The sequence below is a fragment of the Mytilus trossulus genome, chromosome 14 (assembly GCF_036588685.1).
Source record: "Mytilus trossulus isolate FHL-02 chromosome 14, PNRI_Mtr1.1.1.hap1, whole genome shotgun sequence".
NCBI classification, from domain to species: Eukaryota; Metazoa; Mollusca; class Bivalvia; order Mytilida; family Mytilidae; genus Mytilus; species Mytilus trossulus.
This window is the reverse complement of record NC_086386.1, coordinates 79045229-79065214: the sequence shown is the minus strand read 5'-3', so window position 1 is coordinate 79065214 and position 19986 is coordinate 79045229. Positions and strand designations below refer to the sequence as shown.

General features: G+C 33.1%; 1 protein-coding gene across 2 annotated transcripts; it reads left to right on the top strand.

The window, feature by feature from the left end:
* Positions 1–335: 335 nt before the first annotated feature.
* Positions 336–18673, top strand: LOC134695834 (uncharacterized). Of its 2 annotated transcripts, none has more exons than XM_063557264.1 (3): positions 336–375; positions 4942–5064; positions 16616–18673. In XM_063557264.1, exons 1-3 carry the CDS (start codon positions 369–371, stop codon positions 16996–16998), a joined length of 513 nt encoding a protein of 170 aa, XP_063413334.1. In that variant the 5' UTR covers positions 336–368; the 3' UTR covers positions 16999–18673. The 2 variants fall into 2 exon arrangements, with proteins under 2 accessions (XP_063413334.1, XP_063413333.1); XM_063557263.1 differs by lacking the exon at positions 336–375 and adding an exon at positions 3626–4034 and having other exon boundaries at positions 16616–18637.
* Positions 18674–19986: the final 1313 nt, after the last annotated feature.

Genomic DNA, 19986 nt, shown 5'->3' with positions numbered 1-19986 from the left:
CAATGTAAAGTAGACACAACGTATATATAATCTGTGTCTTCCAACAGACAAATGGCATATAAATATCAGGATTTTAACGATGCTGTATGTATGTGTTATCTTTCTTTTTTACTTTTTCACTTAATGAAATTGTGCTTGGGAATTCTTGTGAAAATGACAATTGTACATCTGCGATAGACATACCTATAATCACACACTTAAATGCGCCACTAAAAGCGGAGTTAGACATTTCAATTCTAACAGAGCAACTGAAAGGACTTATAGCACATGAAGTTAAACAGGCTGTTTCCGTAGCAATGAAGGATTTCGCTGACAATATCGTGGATACCACGTTTAACAATCTGACGATATCAACTTTCCTACAGGAAATGGAAGGTAAGATGAAATAAAATAAAATGGCATTTTCTGTCTCTTTAAAACAAATATTTTCTAAACATTTTATAAAGTAAACATCTTAATCTTTAATTTAGTCAGTGAGTAATTGGTTTTTATTCAAATTATTACAAAAAATTCAACGAATGCTAGTTTAATGACGTTCTTTTATGAAACCCTTTTATTTTCATTATTGTTGTTTTGTTCTAATGTTTTAATACACTGTATATATGGTATATTAGAGTTTTCTATTTTTTTTGGTATCTTCTATTCGTAATTCATATTTTGTCGTCCGAGACGGGTTGCATTGTGGTTTACTGTAGTTGATTCGTACACTTTTTGTTTGTCAACATCTCGTTGAAATACTGTAATAAAAATTCACTATAACATGAGTTTCCTTCCATTTGCTATCAAAGAGGGACAAAAGGTACCAAAGGGACAGTCAAACTCATAAATCTAATACAAGCTGACAACGCCATGGCTAAAAATGAAAAAGACAAACAGAAAAACAATAGTACGCATGACACAACATAGAAAACTAAAGAATAAACAACAAGAACCCCACCAAAAACTAGGGGTGATCTCAGGTGCTCCGGAAGGGTAAGCAGATCCTGCTCCACATGTGGCATCCGTCGTGTTGCTTATGTTATTACAAATCCTGTATATAGTCTAATCTGGTAGGTCACATTCATGAAAGTGAAGGGGATTGTAGTTACGACGTAAGAAACATATCCGATATCATTTGTGAAACGGTTATTCCAAAACGGTCAACCAACTCGTGATGGCTTCCGTAAAATTTACAAAGGAATGATTTCAGCTTCACCATTTGGAACTCGTGGTTTAATAGCTTCCTTGTGAGCAGTAACCCTCTATCAAGAAAATCATGACAGGAAATGCAAGCACGAGAATATCGTTTCAATTGGGAGATATATATCACGTATGCAGGTGCTGCTGGAATTCTGCTACCTAAAAATGGAAAGTTCACAATTGGATAGCTGAAATCATCTCTTTTGTCGTAAAGTTTTGTTTTCAACCGACCCTCATTGTCAAATTCGAGATGTAAGTCAAGATAAGAAGCCGACTTAACTGTATCTGTAGTATCCTTTATCTCTAGTTCAATGAGATAGATGCGTTCCACATAGTCACCAAATTTTGAATTGTTTAGTGAAAGAACATCATCTTTATAGCGGAAAGTAGAGTTAAAGGATATTGCTAACTTCTTATCTTTCTTTCTTAGAAGTTCTTGCATGAAGTCAGCCTCATAATACTAAGTTTCGTGGATGAATAAACACTTGCATATTCAATTACATTTAGTTGCGTGATTTTGTCAAAGTATGCATACTATCCTATCAGGAATTGGCGTTCGTTCAACATATGATTTTGTGGTTCAGCTATGCACATGAAATTCACACCAAAACATGGTGTCATATGAATAGGAATTAATCAACAGTAAATGTTTGAGAATTCAAACAAACATAGAAAGAAAGAAAACACACAATGAGATACATAACATCATTGTATCGCACACACAATTTTCTTTTATATTTGGTTGATGCCGTTATTTTATTGGCATTCTTACCACATCACAATATTTTTTTTTCGATTTTAAAATGTGGGTTGAATACCCCCTGTTCCGGTTCTGTTTTCCCTCGCATTTATTAATGTATTATTCCTCATTTACAATATTTGAATAGGTCATCAAATATCAAAGTGCAGTTTAGTTTTATTTAAAGTATAGACTAATGTTGAACTATAACTTATAGACTTACCAAGAACTTGATGAACATATTAAAATAATGCTAAGTATTGTGACAATCACGTTAAACGTCGCTAAAATCAAATGTTGCACACAAAAAGTTAACACGTCAGTGAACATAAATTTACTTTCAAGTGTAGGAAGAAGGTAAACATGTCACATCTATAGGGAAAATAAATAAAAAGATAAATACAGATTAGACAAATATCCTACTAAGTCAAAATGTAGGCAAAGTCATAAATTAAAGAAAGATGTACGGCCTTCTACCTGGAGACTTGTCTCATAACGAAGATTATGCTTTAGTGAGTACAGTTACTGGTTTGATATTTCAATATTTAAAGCCAACAATTTACCATAGACATTACATAGTATAATGAGTCGTAAACAAAGAACCGATTGCAACTTAATTTCACGATAGACAGTTCTAACAAATGTTTCATTATTATAGAGAACGTATATATCACACGTGTCAATTAACTATGCAAACTTCTCTAATACGCTAATAGCATCATAAATTGTGTTATGCCACTATTTTATATCAAGGCAACGTAAGAAATTTGAACATAACAAACGTAGTACGCAGCTGTTTATGATAAAGAAATTTATTGATTAAAGAATGAAAATAAATCTACAATATTGAAATTATTGTCATCAGAGTTAATGCGCTATTGTCCGTTTTAACGCAACAATACTTTATTCAACACACCCATTGACTCGCACAAAGTTTGAACAATATATGCGAAAATGTAATACCTGTGAACCTATCTTCGAAAACGTAAACAACGAAAACACAGTTCTTGCTCTTACTAGTAGTCTTAAAACCTTTATACACCAACGAAAGTTGAAAAAATGTGATAAACAAAGAAAATTGGCAAAACTTGGCAATTTCATTTCATGAAACTATAAGTGTTATAAATGTAAGCAGACTTTTCCCTTCAACATTTATCTCACTAAGAAACGAAAAGTCAAATATAATAATAAAGAAATAAGAATAATTATTTGTGTTGGTTACGTTTATTTTGTTGCTGTGACTTATTTATTTTTTCTAGGAACTTTTCTATATTTTAATGTTTCTTTGAAAACATTTAGACAGATGATAATGTCTCATATTTACCTAGTTAAGAATGTTTGTAAACCTTGTATTTGACTAGATATTTGGAACAATCACAAGTGCAGCTGTGTAGTTTCGACTCTTAAGTCGTCAATATGATATCTAAGGATGCGGAAAAACGTTATTTATATAATTTTGCCGCATACGATGGAATGGAAGTACTATGAAGTACGATGAAATGCGTTTGGTATGCAACTTATCTTTACTATCAAAGCCAAGATTACTAATTATGACGTGTTCCTTTGCCTCATTCTGTTGATGTTAATATGAATATAGAATATCTTCAATGCTTGATAAATGATCGTCACTTGGCAGACATCATAATGACTACTGAAGTACCAGCAAACTTAAATACATATTTCAGTCAGTATAATTAATATCGACGTACTGACATCATATAAAAGAACATTTTCTTTTCGTCATAGTCTTTCATTAACATAAAGATATAAAGTCTACATTTTCACAGGAAAAAGCGTAATTTCAATATGGAATTAAGTTTGTTATACGGAATTACTATCTTTCTGTTAACTATTTCGCTGATGAAACATGTTCGTGCAGCTGCCATTGATATACCTTTAATTTCAAAATTAAACGCACCCCTGAAAGCAGAACTAGATATTTCCATCTTAACAACACAACTTAAGGAACTGATAGGAAATGAGGTGAAGCAAGCTGTTTCCGAAGCAATGAATGACCTCGCTGAAAACATTGTGAATAACAAAACTCAATCTGCCGTGGAAAACTTACAAACTTCTAACAATCTGACGATATCAACTCTCCTAAAGGAAATAGAAGGTAAGATGAAAAAAATGAATTTTCATTTTCTGTCCGTTTTTGTTTCCTTTTAACTTAGTTTTTGAAATTTTTTTTCTAAACAATTTATAAAGTAAGCATCTTATTTTTTAATTTAATCAGTGTGAATTTGATTTTAATTTAAAGAATTAAAAACAATTTAATGAATTATGGTTTAATGACAGAATTGTTTCATTGTTTAGTGCGATTTCCCCCCCCCCCCCCCCCCCCCCATTTTTTTTGTTTTATTCTTATGTTTTAATACAATCTATACACGGTATCTTAGAAGTAAAAGTTTCATTGTTTTATGTTCATTATAACGTTGGATTGGTTTTTTTAGTGTACCTCCTATCCGGGGTGTATTATGGTTTACTATAGTGGATTCGCACACGATTTGTTTGTCAACACCTCGTAGGAATACTGTAATAAAAAATGTACTATAACATGAGTTTGCTTCCATTTGCTATAAACATGATCAATTAAAAAAAAAATGTTGAAATTGGTTGTATTACATTATCTTAAGATTTTGAATTGTTTGTTATTTGCGTTCCAGACTTTTTTTTATAATAACGACTATTGATCCCGGGGAATAGTATATACTTTGCCAATATTTTCTACACACCACATATTCATCAAAAACAGCTCCCTCTCCTACTTGCACAGGTTGTAAGCCTAACATTACTTCTTGTACATTGTCACTGCTCTTACTTAACAGAGAAAAATAATGTTCTCAATATTAGTAACCTGTCGAAAAAAAAATAATATAATGTAATATAAAAATGGTCGTTTGTAAAGTTACACACTTAATTTCAGAGGTAGCTGCTAGGAAGGAAAGCGATGTAAGAATAATGAAAGAAAAACATCGGTCATATTAACATAGAGTACTGTAGAGTTAAACACTTAATTTCAGATGTAGCTGCTAGGAAGGAAAGCGATGTTAGAACAATGAAAGAAAAACTACAGGGAGATATTAAACAAATGAAGGAAAAAATATCAGCTGTTGGAGCAGAGTTTGAAAAAAGCACAAAAAGAGGTTTGTAAATTTTATGTTTGAGTCATCTCAACATAAATGCAATAAAATGAACTAGATTAAAAGGAATCTGTATGTGTACACCATTACATACAACTCCTTAAGAACAACAAATATAAACATGAACGTTATATCATTCAATACAAGACAATAAATTAGAATTTTTTATCAGTGGTGCAATATTTATTCAGGTACATCATTGTACATGCACCATACTCAAATAATAAACTTTGCACTTTTTAGATCAATAAGAAAAATATAAAACATTTGAAATGCCTTTGAACGAAACTCTGATACTGTACGTATATATTTTGATAAACGAAAACATATTATATTGTCAACATAGATGGACTTCGAGGCAGTGTATTTGTTAGGTTAGGTCAAAATTCATGATTATATCACACATGCCTTTTTTCAAATACTTACAATGTCATTATTTCCCTCAGCAATAAAAAAAACATTCGAACAGGTGAACCAAATATATTTTAAATGACTCGTTTGGCTTAACACAAATAAAACTAGAAATAATCTTAATATGAAACTGATTGTTGATGAGTTCGTTTGAAATAAGTTATGACGACAGTGTTGTAGTTTACCGATTATAAAATCTCGTTAACTGACTAGGAAGAAATGCACACGAATCAAGGCAGCAAACAAAACTCGAGGGAATCACATGAATTATAAGAGGAGAAAAAACTGGTGCGTCGTTAATAAAAGCATATCCGACATTCGAATGTATACTCAGTTTATAAACAATAACAAAATAATTCTTGTAAACATTTTCTGACAACACATTTATATCATGTCAATAAAGTACAATACATAGAATTCATGCAAATATTTGCAAAACTTGTTTGACAAAGAATTGCAATTAACCCCTTCCCATTCAGGCATTTTAGACCTTTACTTATCGAAAAGACACTATCGAAGTTTAAATGAATACTGCATTCGCATCAATGGTCATACACATGTCATGTTGGGCTCAAATGAAAGATAATTAGTAAAATATTTCAGAAAATTAATTTTGGAGATAATTCGTAATTTTTTGGTCACGTGGTTTATTTCCAAAAGTCACGTGACTGTTGGCGAAAAAGAGAGAACATACGAAATCCTTGGTCAAAAAGTCATGCAGAGACATATTGGTGGGCTAATAGGGTCAGGTTTTGGTGGAAACACAATGCCTCGAGTCTGTTGAAGCCATAAAAGTTATCATAGTGGAATAGTTAGACGCATAATGTGCTATAGGCCTTGAAATATAGATGTGCGTAACATTCAAAATAACTGATTTTAGACACCATTATTGTCCGATTTCAAACTTGAACCCTAATTATTGGTCTAATTCGTTTTCAATCAATCAGAAACTTAAACTTTGTTTTTACAAGTGAAAAGTCATTGGATTACCAATGCTAGCTTGATCTGGGACACCCTTGACCGAGCCCGATGGAGCCAAGGGGGTGAAAAGGGGGGGGGGGCAATTTGGCACACACATTCTTTGAAAAAAATTTCGTAGGTTTTCTTTTTGAAATTAAAAGTAAAGTTAAGTTAAGTTACATTTAATATAGGAAATTATTTTTCCAACTCCGGCAGTGAGATTCGAACCCTCAATCATAGCGCCTTGGGATAGATCATCGTACCCCTGTGCCACTGGCATTGTAATGAATTTATTGAAATTTAAGTACTTAAGTCTACTACTACGGAAGAAATTAAAAAAAAAATAATAATATAAAGATTCTCACCCAGTTTGTTTTCCTTTTGGAATTATGTGTTCAGATGATAATTTTGTGTTGCCAAATGCATGATTTTTACGCAAATCTAGGAGGAATCCACTCTTTACAATGTCATTTTTTCGTTGAAATATACATGTTCCTTTATTCAAACAAAAGTGTTTTCAACTTTATCATACCCCAACACTTACGAAACCATGTTTTGTTACATCTATTTCAACTCTGCAAAATTTTTTTAGAATATTTAAGTGGTTTTTGTCTCTTTTCTCATAATATCTCTAAGAAATGACTTCGGATTTTTAGCGCATTTCAAGTTTGTGAGTGCGCTTCTACTCTAAAAATTACATTTGCAACTAGTGTACAAGTTAGAACTATTAGTTTAATACTATTCTTCAAAAACTCACTGCACAGTTATTGAGAAAAGTCATAAATCCTCTTAAAGAAGCAGTTTTCTTTGCCCTTCTTTTTGAGAATTTTCCTAAAAATTCGAAGAAAAATAAATGGTTTTTACAGAAGAATTACACATCAGTAAGAGGCGACTTATTTTTTAACTAATAACGATAGAGGTTTGCTGCACATTAAATCGAATTGCTGGTTATCTGAGGATTATTTTCAGCCCTTAACCACATCTGTACGTCAGCAAATGGCTATGGCACCATTCTAAATGCCGCCAAAAAATCTTGAAATTGGCTTCACCGGTAAGCTGTACCGGTGTGAATGGGAAGGGGTTAATTGGCTTGGCTTAATTGGCTTGGCTTAACCCCTTCCCATTCAGGCATTTTAGACCTTTACTTATCGAAAAGACACTATTGAAGTTTAAATGAATACTGCATTCGCATCAATGGTCATACACATGTCATATTGGGCTCAAATGAAAGATAATTAGTAAAATATTTCAGAAAATTAAGTTTGGAGATAATTCGTCATTTTTTGGTCACGTGGTTTATTTCCAAAAGTCACGTGACTGTTGGCGAAAAAGAGAGAACATACGAAATCCTTGGACAAAAAGTCATGCATAGACATATTGGTGGGCTAATAGGGTCAGGTTTTGGTGGAAACACAATGCCTCGAGTCTGTTGAAGCCATAAAAGTTATCATAGTGGAATAAATAGACGCATAATGTGCTATAGGCCTTGAAATATAGATGTGCGTAACATTCAAAATAACTGATTTTAGACACCATTATTGTCCGATTTCAAACTTGGACCCTAGTTATTGGTCTAATTCGTTTTCAATCAATCAGAAACTTAAACTGTGTTTTTACAAGTGAAAAGTCATTGAATTACCAATGCTAGCTTGATCTGGGACACCCTTGACCGAGCCCGATGGAGCCAAGGGGATGAAAAGGGGGGGCAATTTGGCACACACATTCTTTGAAAAAAATTTCGTAGGTTTTCTTTTTGAAATTAAAAGTAAAGTTAAGTTAAGTTACATTTAATATAGGAAATTATTTTTCCAACTCCGGCAGTGAGATTCGAACCCTCAATCATAGCGCCTTGGGATAGATCATCGTACCCCTGTGCCACTGGCATTGTAATGAATTTATTGAAATTTAAGTACTTAAGTCTACTACTACGGAAGAAATTAAAAAAAAAATAATAATATAAAGATTCTCACCCAGTTTGTTTTCCTTTTGGAATTATGTGTTCAGATGATAATTTTGTGTTGCCAAATGCATGATTTTTACGCAAATCTAGGAGGAATCCACTCTTTACAATGTCATTTTTTCGTTGAAATATACATGTTCCTTTATTCAAACAAAAGTGTTTTCAACTTTATCATACCCCAACACTTACGAAACCATGTTTTGTTACATCTATTTCAACTCTGCAAAATTTTTTTAGAATATTTAAGTGGTTTTTGTCTCTTTTCTCATAATATCTCTAAGAAATGACTTCGGATTTTTAGCGCATTTCAAGTTTGTGAGTGCGCTTCTACTCTAAATATTACATTTGCAACTAGTGTACAAGTTAGAACTATTAGTTTAATACAATTCTTCAAAAACTCACTGCACAGTTATTGAGAAAAGTCATAAATCCTCTTAAAGAAGCAGTTTTCTTTGCCCTTCTTTTTGAGAATTTTCCTCAAAATTCGAAGAAAAATAAATGGTTTTTACAGAAGAATTACACATCAGTAAGAGGCGACTTATTTTTTAACTAATAACGATAGAGGTTTGCTGCACATTAAATCGAATTGCTGGTTATCTGAGGATTATTTTCAGCCCTTAACCACATCTGTACGTCAGCAAATGGCTATGGCACCATTCTAAATGCCGCCAAAAAATCTTGAAATTGGCTTCACCGGTAAGCTGTACCGGTGTGAATGGGAAGGGGTTAATTGGCTTGGCTTAATTGGCTTGGCTTAACCCCTTCCCATTCAGGCATTTTAGACCTTTACTTATCGAAAAGACACTATCGAAGTTTAAATGAATACTGCATTCGCATCAATGGTCATACACATGTCATATTGGGCTCAAATGAAAGATAATTAGTAAAATATTTCAGAAAATTAAGTTTGGAGATAATTCGTCATTTTTTGGTCACGTGGTTTATTTCCAAAAGTCACGTGACTGTTGGCGAAAAAGAGAGAACATACGAAATCCTTGGACAAAAAGTCATGCATAGACATATTGGTGGGCTAATAGGGTCAGGTTTTGGTGGAAACACAATGCCTCGAGTCTGTTGAAGCCATAAAAGTTATCATAGTGGAATAAATAGACGCATAATGTGCTATAGGCCTTGAAATATAGATGTGCGTAACATTCAAAATAACTGATTTTAGACACCATTATTGTCCGATTTCAAACTTGGACCCTAGTTATTGGTCTAATTCGTTTTCAATCAATCAGAAACTTAAACTGTGTTTTTACAAGTGAAAAGTCATTGAATTACCAATGCTAGCTTGATCTGGGACACCCTTGACCGAGCCCGATGGAGCCAAGGGGATGAAAAGGGGGGGCAATTTGGCACACACATTCTTTGAAAAAAATTTCGTAGGTTTTCTTTTTGAAATTAAAAGTAAAGTTAAGTTAAGTTACATTTAATATAGGAAATTATTTTTCCAACTCCGGCAGTGAGATTCGAACCCTCAATCATAGCGCCTTGGGATAGATCATCGTACCCCTGTGCCACTGGCATTGTAATGAATTTATTGAAATTTAAGTACTTAAGTCTACTACTACGGAAGAAATTAAAAAAAAAATAATAATATAAAGATTCTCACCCAGTTTGTTTTCCTTTTGGAATTATGTGTTCAGATGATAATTTTGTGTTGCCAAATGCATGATTTTTACGCAAATCTAGGAGGAATCCACTCTTTACAATGTCATTTTTTCGTTGAAATATACATGTTCCTTTATTCAAACAAAAGTGTTTTCAACTTTATCATACCCCAACACTTACGAAACCATGTTTTGTTACATCTATTTCAACTCTGCAAATTTTTTTTAGAATATTTAAGTGGTTTTTGTCTCTTTTCTCATAATATCTCTAAGAAATGACTTCGGATTTTTAGCGCATTTCAAGTTTGTGAGTGCGCTTCTACTCTAAAAATTACATTTGCAACTAGTGTACAAGTTAGAACTATTAGTTTAATACTATTCTTCAAAAACTCACTGCACAGTTATTGAGAAAAGTCATAAATCCTCTTAAAGAAGCAGTTTTCTTTGCCCTTCTTTTTGAGAATTTTCCTCATAATTCGAAGAAAAATAAATGGTTTTTACAGAAGAATTACACATCAGTAAGAGGCGACTTATTTTTTAACTAATAACGATAGAGGTTTGCTGCACATTAAATCGAATTGCTGGTTATCTGAGGATTATTTTCAGCCCTTAACCACATCTGTACGTCAGCAAATGGCTATGGCACCATTCTAAATGCCGCCAAAAAATCTTGAAATTGGCCTCACCGGTAAGCTGTACCGGTGTGAATGGGAAGGGGTTAATTGGCTTGGCTTAATTGGCTTGGCTTAACCCCTTCCCATTCAGGCATTTTAGACCTTTACTTATCGAAAAGACACTATCGAAGTTTAAATGAATACTGCATTCGCATCAATGGTCATACACATGTCATATTGGGCTCAAATGAAAGATAATTAGTAAAATATTTCAGAAAATTAAGTTTGGAGATAATTCGTCATTTTTTGGTCACGTGGTTTATTTCCAAAAGTCACGTGACTGTTGGCGAAAAAGAGAGAACATACGAAATCCTTGGACAAAAAGTCATGCATAGACATATTGGTGGGCTAATAGGGTCAGGTTTTGGTGGAAACACAATGCCTCGAGTCTGTTGAAGCCATAAAAGTTATCATAGTGGAATAAATAGACGCATAATGTGCTATAGGCCTTGAAATATAGATGTGCGTAACATTCAAAATAACTGATTTTAGACACCATTATTGTCCGATTTCAAACTTGGACCCTAGTTATTGGTCTAATTCGTTTTCAATCAATCAGAAACTTAAACTGTGTTTTTACAAGTGAAAAGTCATTGAATTACCAATGCTAGCTTGATCTGGGACACCCTTGACCGAGCCCGATGGAGCCAAGGGGATGAAAAGGGGGGGGGGTCAATTTGACACACACATTCTTTGAAAAAAATTTCGTAGGTTTTCTTTTTGAAATTAAAAGTAAAGTTAAGTTAAGTTACATTTAATATAGGAAATTATTTTTCCAACTCCGGCAGTGAGATTCGAACCCTCAATCATAGCGCCTTGGGATAGATCATCGTACCCCTGTGCCACTGGCATTGCAATGAATTTATTGAAATTTAAGTACTTAAGTCTACTACTACGGAAGAAATTAAAAAAAAAAAAAATAATATAAAGATTCTCACCCAGTTTGTTTTCCTTTTGGAATTATGTGTTCAGATGATAATTTTGTGTTGCCAAATGCATGATTTTTACGCAAATCTAGGAGGAATCCACTCTTTACAATGTCATTTTTTCATTGAAATATACATGTTCCTTTATTCAAACAAAAGTGTTTTCAACTTTATCATACCCCAACACTTACGAAACCATGTTTTGTTACATCTATTTCAACTGTGCAAATTTTTTTTAGAATATTTAAGTGGTTTTTGTCTCTTTTCTCATAATATCTCTAAGAAATGACTTCGGATTTTTAGCGCATTTCAAGTTTGTGAGTGCGCTTCTACTCTAAATATTACATTTGCAACTAGCGTACAAGTTAGAACTATTAGTTTAATACTATTCTTCAAAAACTCACTGCACAGTTATTGAGAAAAGTCATAAATCCTCTTAAAGAAGCAGTTTTCTTTGCCCTTCTTTTTGAGAATTTTCCTCAAAATTCGAAGAAAAATAAATGGTTTTTACAGAAGAATTACACATCAGTAAGAGGCGACTTATTTTTTAACTAATAACGATAGAGGTTTGCTGCACATTAAATCGAATTGCTGGTTATCTGAGGATTATTTTCAGCCCTTAACCACATCTGTACGTCAGCAAATGGCTATGGCACCATTCTAAATGCCGCCAAAAAATCTTGAAATTGGCTTCACCGGTAAGCTGTACCGGTGTGAATGGGAAGGGGTTAATTGGCTTGGCTTAATTGGCTTGGCTTAACCCCTTCCCATTCAGGCATTTTAGACCTTTACTTATCGAAAAGACACTATCGAAGTTTAAATGAATACTGCATTCGCATCAATGGTCATACACATGTCATATTGGGCTCAAATGAAAGATAATTAGTAAAATATTTCAGAAAATTAAGTTTGGAGATACTTCGTCATTTTTTGGTCACGTGGTTTATTTCCAAAAGTCACGTGACTGTTGGCGAAAAAGAGAGAACATACGAAATCCTTGGACAAAAAGTCATGCATAGACATATTGGTGGGCTAATAGGGTCAGGTTTTGGTGGAAACACAATGCCTCGAGTCTGTTGAAGCCATAAAAGTTATCATAGTGGAATAAATAGACGCATAATGTGCTATAGGCCTTGAAATATAGATGTGCGTAACATTCAAAATAACTGATTTTAGACACCATTATTGTCCGATTTCAAACTTGGACCCTAGTTATTGGTCTAATTCGTTTTCAATCAATCAGAAACTTAAACTGTGTTTTTACAAGTGAAAAGTCATTGAATTACCAATGCTAGCTTGATCTGGGACACCCTTGACCGAGCCCGATGGAGCCAAGGGGATGAAAAGGGGGGGGGGTCAATTTGACACACACATTCTTTGAAAAAAATTTCGTAGGTTTTCTTTTTGAAATTAAAAGTAAAGTTAAGTTAAGTTACATTTAATATAGGAAATTATTTTTCCAACTCCGGCAGTGAGATTCGAACCCTCAATCATAGCGCCTTGGGATAGATCATCGTACCCCTGTGCCACTGGCATTGCAATGAATTTATTGAAATTTAAGTACTTAAGTCTACTACTACGGAAGAAATTAAAAAAAAAAAAAATAATATAAAGATTCTCACCCAGTTTGTTTTCCTTTTGGAATTATGTGTTCAGATGATAATTTTGTGTTGCCAAATGCATGATTTTTACGCAAATCTAGGAGGAATCCACTCTTTACAATGTCATTTTTTCATTGAAATATACATGTTCCTTTATTCAAACAAAAGTGTTTTCAACTTTATCATACCCCAACACTTACGAAACCATGTTTTGTTACATCTATTTCAACTGTGCAAATTTTTTTTAGAATATTTAAGTGGTTTTTGTCTCTTTTCTCATAATATCTCTAAGAAATGACTTCGGATTTTTAGCGCATTTCAAGTTTGTGAGTGCGCTTCTACTCTAAATATTACATTTGCAACTAGTGTACAAGTTAGAACTATTAGTTTAATACTATTCTTCAAAAACTCACTGCACAGTTATTGAGAAAAGTCATAAATCCTCTTAAAGAAGCAGTTTTCTTTGCCCTTCTTTTTGAGAATTTTCCTCAAAATTCGAAGAAAAATAAATGGTTTTTACAGAAGAATTACACATCAGTAAGAGGCGACTTATTTTTTAACTAATAACGATAGAGGTTTGCTGCACATTAAATCGAATTGCTGGTTATCTGAGGATTATTTTCAGCCCTTAACCACATCTGTACGTCAGCAAATGGCTATGGCACCATTCTAAATGCCGCCAAAAAATCTTGAAATTGGCTTCACCGGTAAGCTGTACCGGTGTGAATGGCAAGGGGTTAAGCGAGAAAATGACAGGAAGTAAGCGTGATATTGTGATCGAATCGTGTTTGTGAATAGTAGTTGTTCACAAAGTTTGTACTAACGCCAGCAGGCAACATATGTATATTCAAACTATTTCTACGATAGAAAAGGAATATAATATCATTTATCATCTGAAGCTATGTTTCTCTTCTTGTTATATGTTTTATGAGAGATAATTCTAATCAAATTGATTAAAAGAATTAGAAAGATGAGGTGCATTATTTCTTTTGTTTTATTCAGTCAACAACAAAAATAAGAAAAAATGTATTAACAGTTTGATTATTTCCTCCTCATTTAATATGGATAAAAAACAATGATAGATAGTTTATCGTAACATTGATCAGTACACATCGTTTGAATTACTAACCTTTTTCTCATGAAATGTCAAGAGTAAAAATAGCCTGCGATTTTAACTTAGATCTTCATCAACTTTGGTCCTATTTTTTCATAAAGTAAACAAAAATGAAACTAAACAGTTTTCAAAATTTAAATAAATGATAATTTTATGGAAATGATAACATTTCCGATCCCATTGGATAAACAAAATTAACTAACGCGTGGTTGCTGGTGATCTCAGAAGGTGATAAGACGAATTTAATAATAATGACCTTTATGAGCGCAGTTGATGAATCAAACAATGGTCACATGTGTTAATGAAGTTTACAGATTTTTTTCATCATTGGAGAAAAAGATTCTTGCAAATATTTTTAGTTTCTAGTGGATTATCGGATTTATCCAATTCAATAGTTCTATTTCAAATTTTAAAATCTTCGCCGAGGCTCGGACTTTAAAATTGACAATTTTACTATCTCGATTGAATAAATACGAATAAATTGAATAAATCACTGGTATCAATGTAGGAATCTATATGTCCCAAAGCCACTACATTAAAAAATTATAAATGTACTTTGTTAACTTTGAAAGTTCTTTACATTTTTGTTTGCTTTCAATTTGCAATATACATGATTTTGACACAACCCTTTTCAACTTTTGATCTTCAGTGGTGTACAACTTTGTACATTTTTTTTCACTTTCGATCATTTATATCTGGGCGTCACTGGTGAGTCTTGTGTGGAGGAGGCGCGTTTTTGGGCGTATTGAATTTTAAACCTGATGCTTTTTGTTATCTATTAATCATGTGTTTCTTTGTCTAATATGTTCTCCTGTTTATTTTTATTGCAGTCCTGTAATAGTATGTTGTCATTTCAATGTTATATTTAACATTGCTATTAAAGTGCGAGGTTTGGCATGCCAAAAAAACAGGTTCAACCCACCATTTTTTCCCTTTGAAAATGTCATGTACCAAAGCAGGAAGATGACCATTGTTATATTATTGTTCGTTTCTGTATGTGTTACATTTTAACGTTGCGTCGTTTGTTTTCTATTATTTTTGAGTGTAAATTCACATTGCGATAAGACGTGTCACGGTACTTGTCTATCCCAAATTCATGTATTTGGTTTTGATGTTATGTTTGTTATTCTCGTGAGATTTTGTCTGATGCTTGGTCTGTTTCTGTGTGTGTTATATTTCAGTGTTGTGTCGTTGTTCTCTTATATTTAATGCGTTTCCCTCGATTTTAATTTGTTACCCCGATTTTATTTTTTGTCCATGGATTTATGAGTTTTGAACAGCGGTACACTACTGTTGCATGTATTTGCTTTCTGACGAACTTTTTTTAACATGTGTTGCAGAGTTGTCTAAGTAGTTATTGTTGTAATCATTAACCAGTCAATACTGTCAGTTTTCCTATCGACTGTTAATTGTTTCCACCGGATACTCCAGCTTTCACCGATAATAAAAACTGGCTGCGACGAAATAGCCTATATGCGGTGCATAAAAGTGTCGTTACAGCACCAAAAGTCCATAATGAACCTTACGCTGGGTACTAATATTATGTGCTTCAAAGACACTATTTAAATATGATTTGTTGTATCTGATTGATTTTATTTTAAGTGCTGAAATGTTTAACTGGTCACTTTTATCGTATACATTGTACGTGTTTTATTATGTTTGTTATTCTGGTGTCAACTAACAACATCAAATGTGCAGTTGTTGAATTCATTTTCGAATACTGTAAATTCATAATCTATTGCGAGGTTTTTATTATTGTAAAAACTGCGACTTAGTTGTAAACGCAAAAATTCAAATTCGCATTTTGAAATATTTTATATGAATAAAACAGAATTTATCTCAAAATCGTAAAGATTAAAAACGCATTACAGTCCAAAATGACAACATCGCAATAATAAATACACGCAATTATTTCTAAATTTACAGTATATGAATAATAAAATAAGAACTGAAAACAGAATTAGAATTTTAGAAAATTTCATTTGAATTTATAAGTAGAAATAAAAATGTTGATAATTTTAATTGATTAAAAGAGAACAAATGAGATCGTATTCATCAACATTCAAGTACAATTGTTGTATAATATTCGAACGATAATTAAAAACTATACATGCAAAGCAAAAACGGTATAATGATACTTCATTTAAATACCATCTGACCATAATTATTGTTATTTCATGAAAGTCACAGAATATGAAGTGACACATAACATGTACCTCAAGAGATTGGAATGTGTATTTATTTACGAGAAATATTGTAAGAATATAATACAGTTTTTTTTCTCAATTATTTCAGTTGCCATGACTGCTCATCCATCGTCACAGGGAACAATAAGAAATACCATAATGAAATTCGATGACGTCAAGTACAGCATCGGTATCACGGACCTGTCAACATACAAGTCAACAGGAAAGTTTACCTGTGAACATGAAGGACTGTACTTGATATCTGCGTCTGTGACGTCGTATACCAGTGATGCAAATTACTATATTAGACTTAATGGAAATGATATTTCACTCACATACATCGGAGTTCATAGTGGTAGTAAAACTTTTACTGGTGCAGTGACTGTAACAAGGAAGTTGAATCCAAATGATCAAGTCTGGGTGTTTGCCTATGGATCGTGGTTTCTTTATGGTGGCATGTGGTCCAAACTAACAATAATCAAAATAAAGTAAAGATTTATAATTTGATTTAAATATAACAGAGTATACTTATTTTGGAGATTACAGTATATAATTGTATTTGTTCTATTTTACATGTACATAATATTTATCACAATGATATTGTATTATGATTTGTAATATCAACAATTAAATTAAAATCTGTATAATGATGGTGGGGAAGGGTTAGGAACTTTATCCGGACTCCGGAGTTTTTTTTTAAGTTCGGGATTTTAGGATTGATCCTTTCTGGATCCGGGACGTCTTTATTCGAATTTCGTAAATGTCGGGATTTAAATTTCTTTTAATTCGGGACCTCGGTATTTCAAGTTTTTAAGCCCGGGATTTCGGGATCATGACCCCCTCCCTCAATAATTTATTGCTGATGTTTTTAAAATTGAGCAAATTATGCCAAGGAATTAATTGTTTATAAAAGTGTATGCAGTTTAAATGTTGTTCTTATTGAGTCTAATGGTTTCAATAAAATTAAGAGCATATTGAAATTAAAACAAACATCTGTTTGCATTTTTTGTTAAAAAATCACACCTTTTTTCGAAGAACGAATAACGGAGGTAAATGATTATCTTATGCTGGTTTGAAAAAAAAAGGTGGAATAAATCACTGCAATAAAAACTTTTTCATTTTAGCATTGGGAAAATTAGCGTTAACATATCAATAGTTGGCGTTTGATATACAAAAAACGTATGAAATCGATATTCCAGATTCCGATATTGCAATCTTACCAACTCCAAAATGTAATTGGAAACATATCCCTACAATAGAGCTTTGTTCTGCAAAAGGTAAACATAATAAATAATGTCATAAGGTTGCCTAGGTAGTTTTATTTACAATTTCTTTTGCAAATGAGGTCTACAGTAAGGGCTTAGTGATGTTCCGGACCATATGAGTATTTGGATCATACGCGTATGGTCATGACCATATGCGTATACTCATATGGTCCGACCATACGCGTATGGTCAGACCATATGAGTATAATACTCGTTTGGTTATTAACGGACCGGACCATATGAGTATTTGGACCATATAGGTATTTTTTTTCAAATTACTTAAAAAACGTATCAATACAAAAACTATCCAAAAAAGCAATGATGATTACATGACAATATATTAATTTTATAATTCAAAGACTACGTAAATTTTAATTGATGCCCTAGTTAGTTTTCATCCCTAATTACATTCTTGCATGTAGGCTTGGGGTGACAGTTACTACCACACGGTATCATAGCTTTTTTGCATTTACAAGTCCTTGTTGTGCACGATCCGTTTCATTTACATCTTTTGTTTGCGAATGAAAAGTTAGCTTTTTTGCAGCTGCGTACAGTGATACCGAGGTCTTGGGCCATTCCGATATATGTACGATCTTTTAAGATCGAAGTTCTAGATCTCAAATATCGTAACACGACTGCAATACACCATATTCACAAGACAACTTAAATAAAATATATTACTTTCAATTGACTTCTTGTGTAACAGTTCAATAAGAAATTTTTGGAAATATTTCTTAAAGTCGACATAAAGCCATTCACTCGTTATAAACAATCGGTTATAACCATCGGTAATGACCATCGGCAATGACCATTGGTATAAAATGTGTTTAATATATTTTTGACAAGTAAATAAAATTAACTATTTGAAACTTCTAATTTTTTTTAGCTAATCTTTTTGTTCTGATTATATAAATCAATATAAAATTATCTATATGAGAGCGTCTTTTTAATGAAGTCATACCATATGAAGAGTTGAGACGTATTTAAAGTAACCTGTAACAGAGTGTGAATTACCCTGACCATACGTGTACGGTCGAACCATACGCGTATGGTCGGACCATTTGAGTATATACCCATATGGTCATGACCATACGCGTATGGTCCAAATATTCAGATGGTCCGAGTCAGTGACACTACCCCTCCCAACTTTACCAAGTTTCCTACTTAAAAGCGTGTTTCCATACTTTTTGTCCATAGACCTAGTTTTGAGAATAGGAATGGGGAAATGTGTCAAAGAGACAACAACCTGACCAAATAGCAGAAAACAGCCAAAGGCCACATGTTGGTATTTAATACACCGAGAAAATCCCGCACCCGGAGGAGTGCTTAAGTTTGCCTCTTGATCAACAATGCTGTTCTTAACAAGATGATTAGATGAGTAATTAAAAGCACATCTGCAACAGAGGTTCAAAATTAAACTATGGCGACAATAACCTTCGAAACTATATTAGTCGTTAACAAGGATTTCCACCGGAGAATTTTTTTTCAACTCAATAACAATTGAAAGATAAAGGCCAAAACTGTCTGAACTAGATGGCTACGGTGTGTTCATCCTCAGAGATTCTGCAATTTAGATGCAAAAAAGGGATTGGTGACACCTCGCGCTTTCCATGCCAACTTGTATTTATAGAAAAGAAATCAGTACGGACAGGTGTGTGTAAAATACATGGCTGAAGGGGTTGACCTGACCAAAAGGTTCAAGCGAATTCACATAACATATGTAACAGTTCCACATAGGGTAAGACAATCAGTGGCTAACTTAACTTTAATTCCTATAAAAAAAATCCCTAGAAACACGTACAGTATTAGTCCTCAATGAGGTTGTCCGAAGCAAAAGGCTTATGTGGGTTAATTAACCAAAAGCCTCCAAATAATGTGTTACATTCAGTATGGTGACCATTACCCTTTTGAAAGTTTCGATTCTTCAAAAATTCTCCACGTAAAATCATTTATAAGAAGTCTCACACTAGGTCTTCGTATGACGTACATGTATGGATACTCCACCTCCTCCCAACTTGTAAACTTAGAAATTCATAAATAAACATTTGTTGTCCACACTAGGTAAATATACTTCAAGAAAGGTCTGCAACTGAATTTAATATGGCGACTATGCTTCTACAAACATTGTATTCGTAATAGAAATCCCTGCATAAAAGCTTAAGTCCACATAAATTACAAATAAAAATTAACTGCATAAGGTTGGCCAGACCAAAGT

What these genes read in the sequence shown, in the direction of transcription:
- LOC134695834 (XM_063557263.1), top strand. Translation starts at nt 3,725, where the DNA reads ATGGAATTAAGTTTGTTATACGGAATTACTATCTTTCTGTTAACTATT. An exon ending in TCTCCTAAAGGAAATAGAAG is followed by an intron (nt 4,035 to 4,941) that starts GTAAGATGAAAA and finishes ACTTAATTTCAG; the next exon opens with ATGTAGCTGCTAGGAAGGAA. An exon ending in TGAAAAAAGCACAAAAAGAG is followed by an intron (nt 5,065 to 16,615) that starts GTTTGTAAATTT and finishes CAATTATTTCAG; the next exon opens with TTGCCATGACTGCTCATCCA.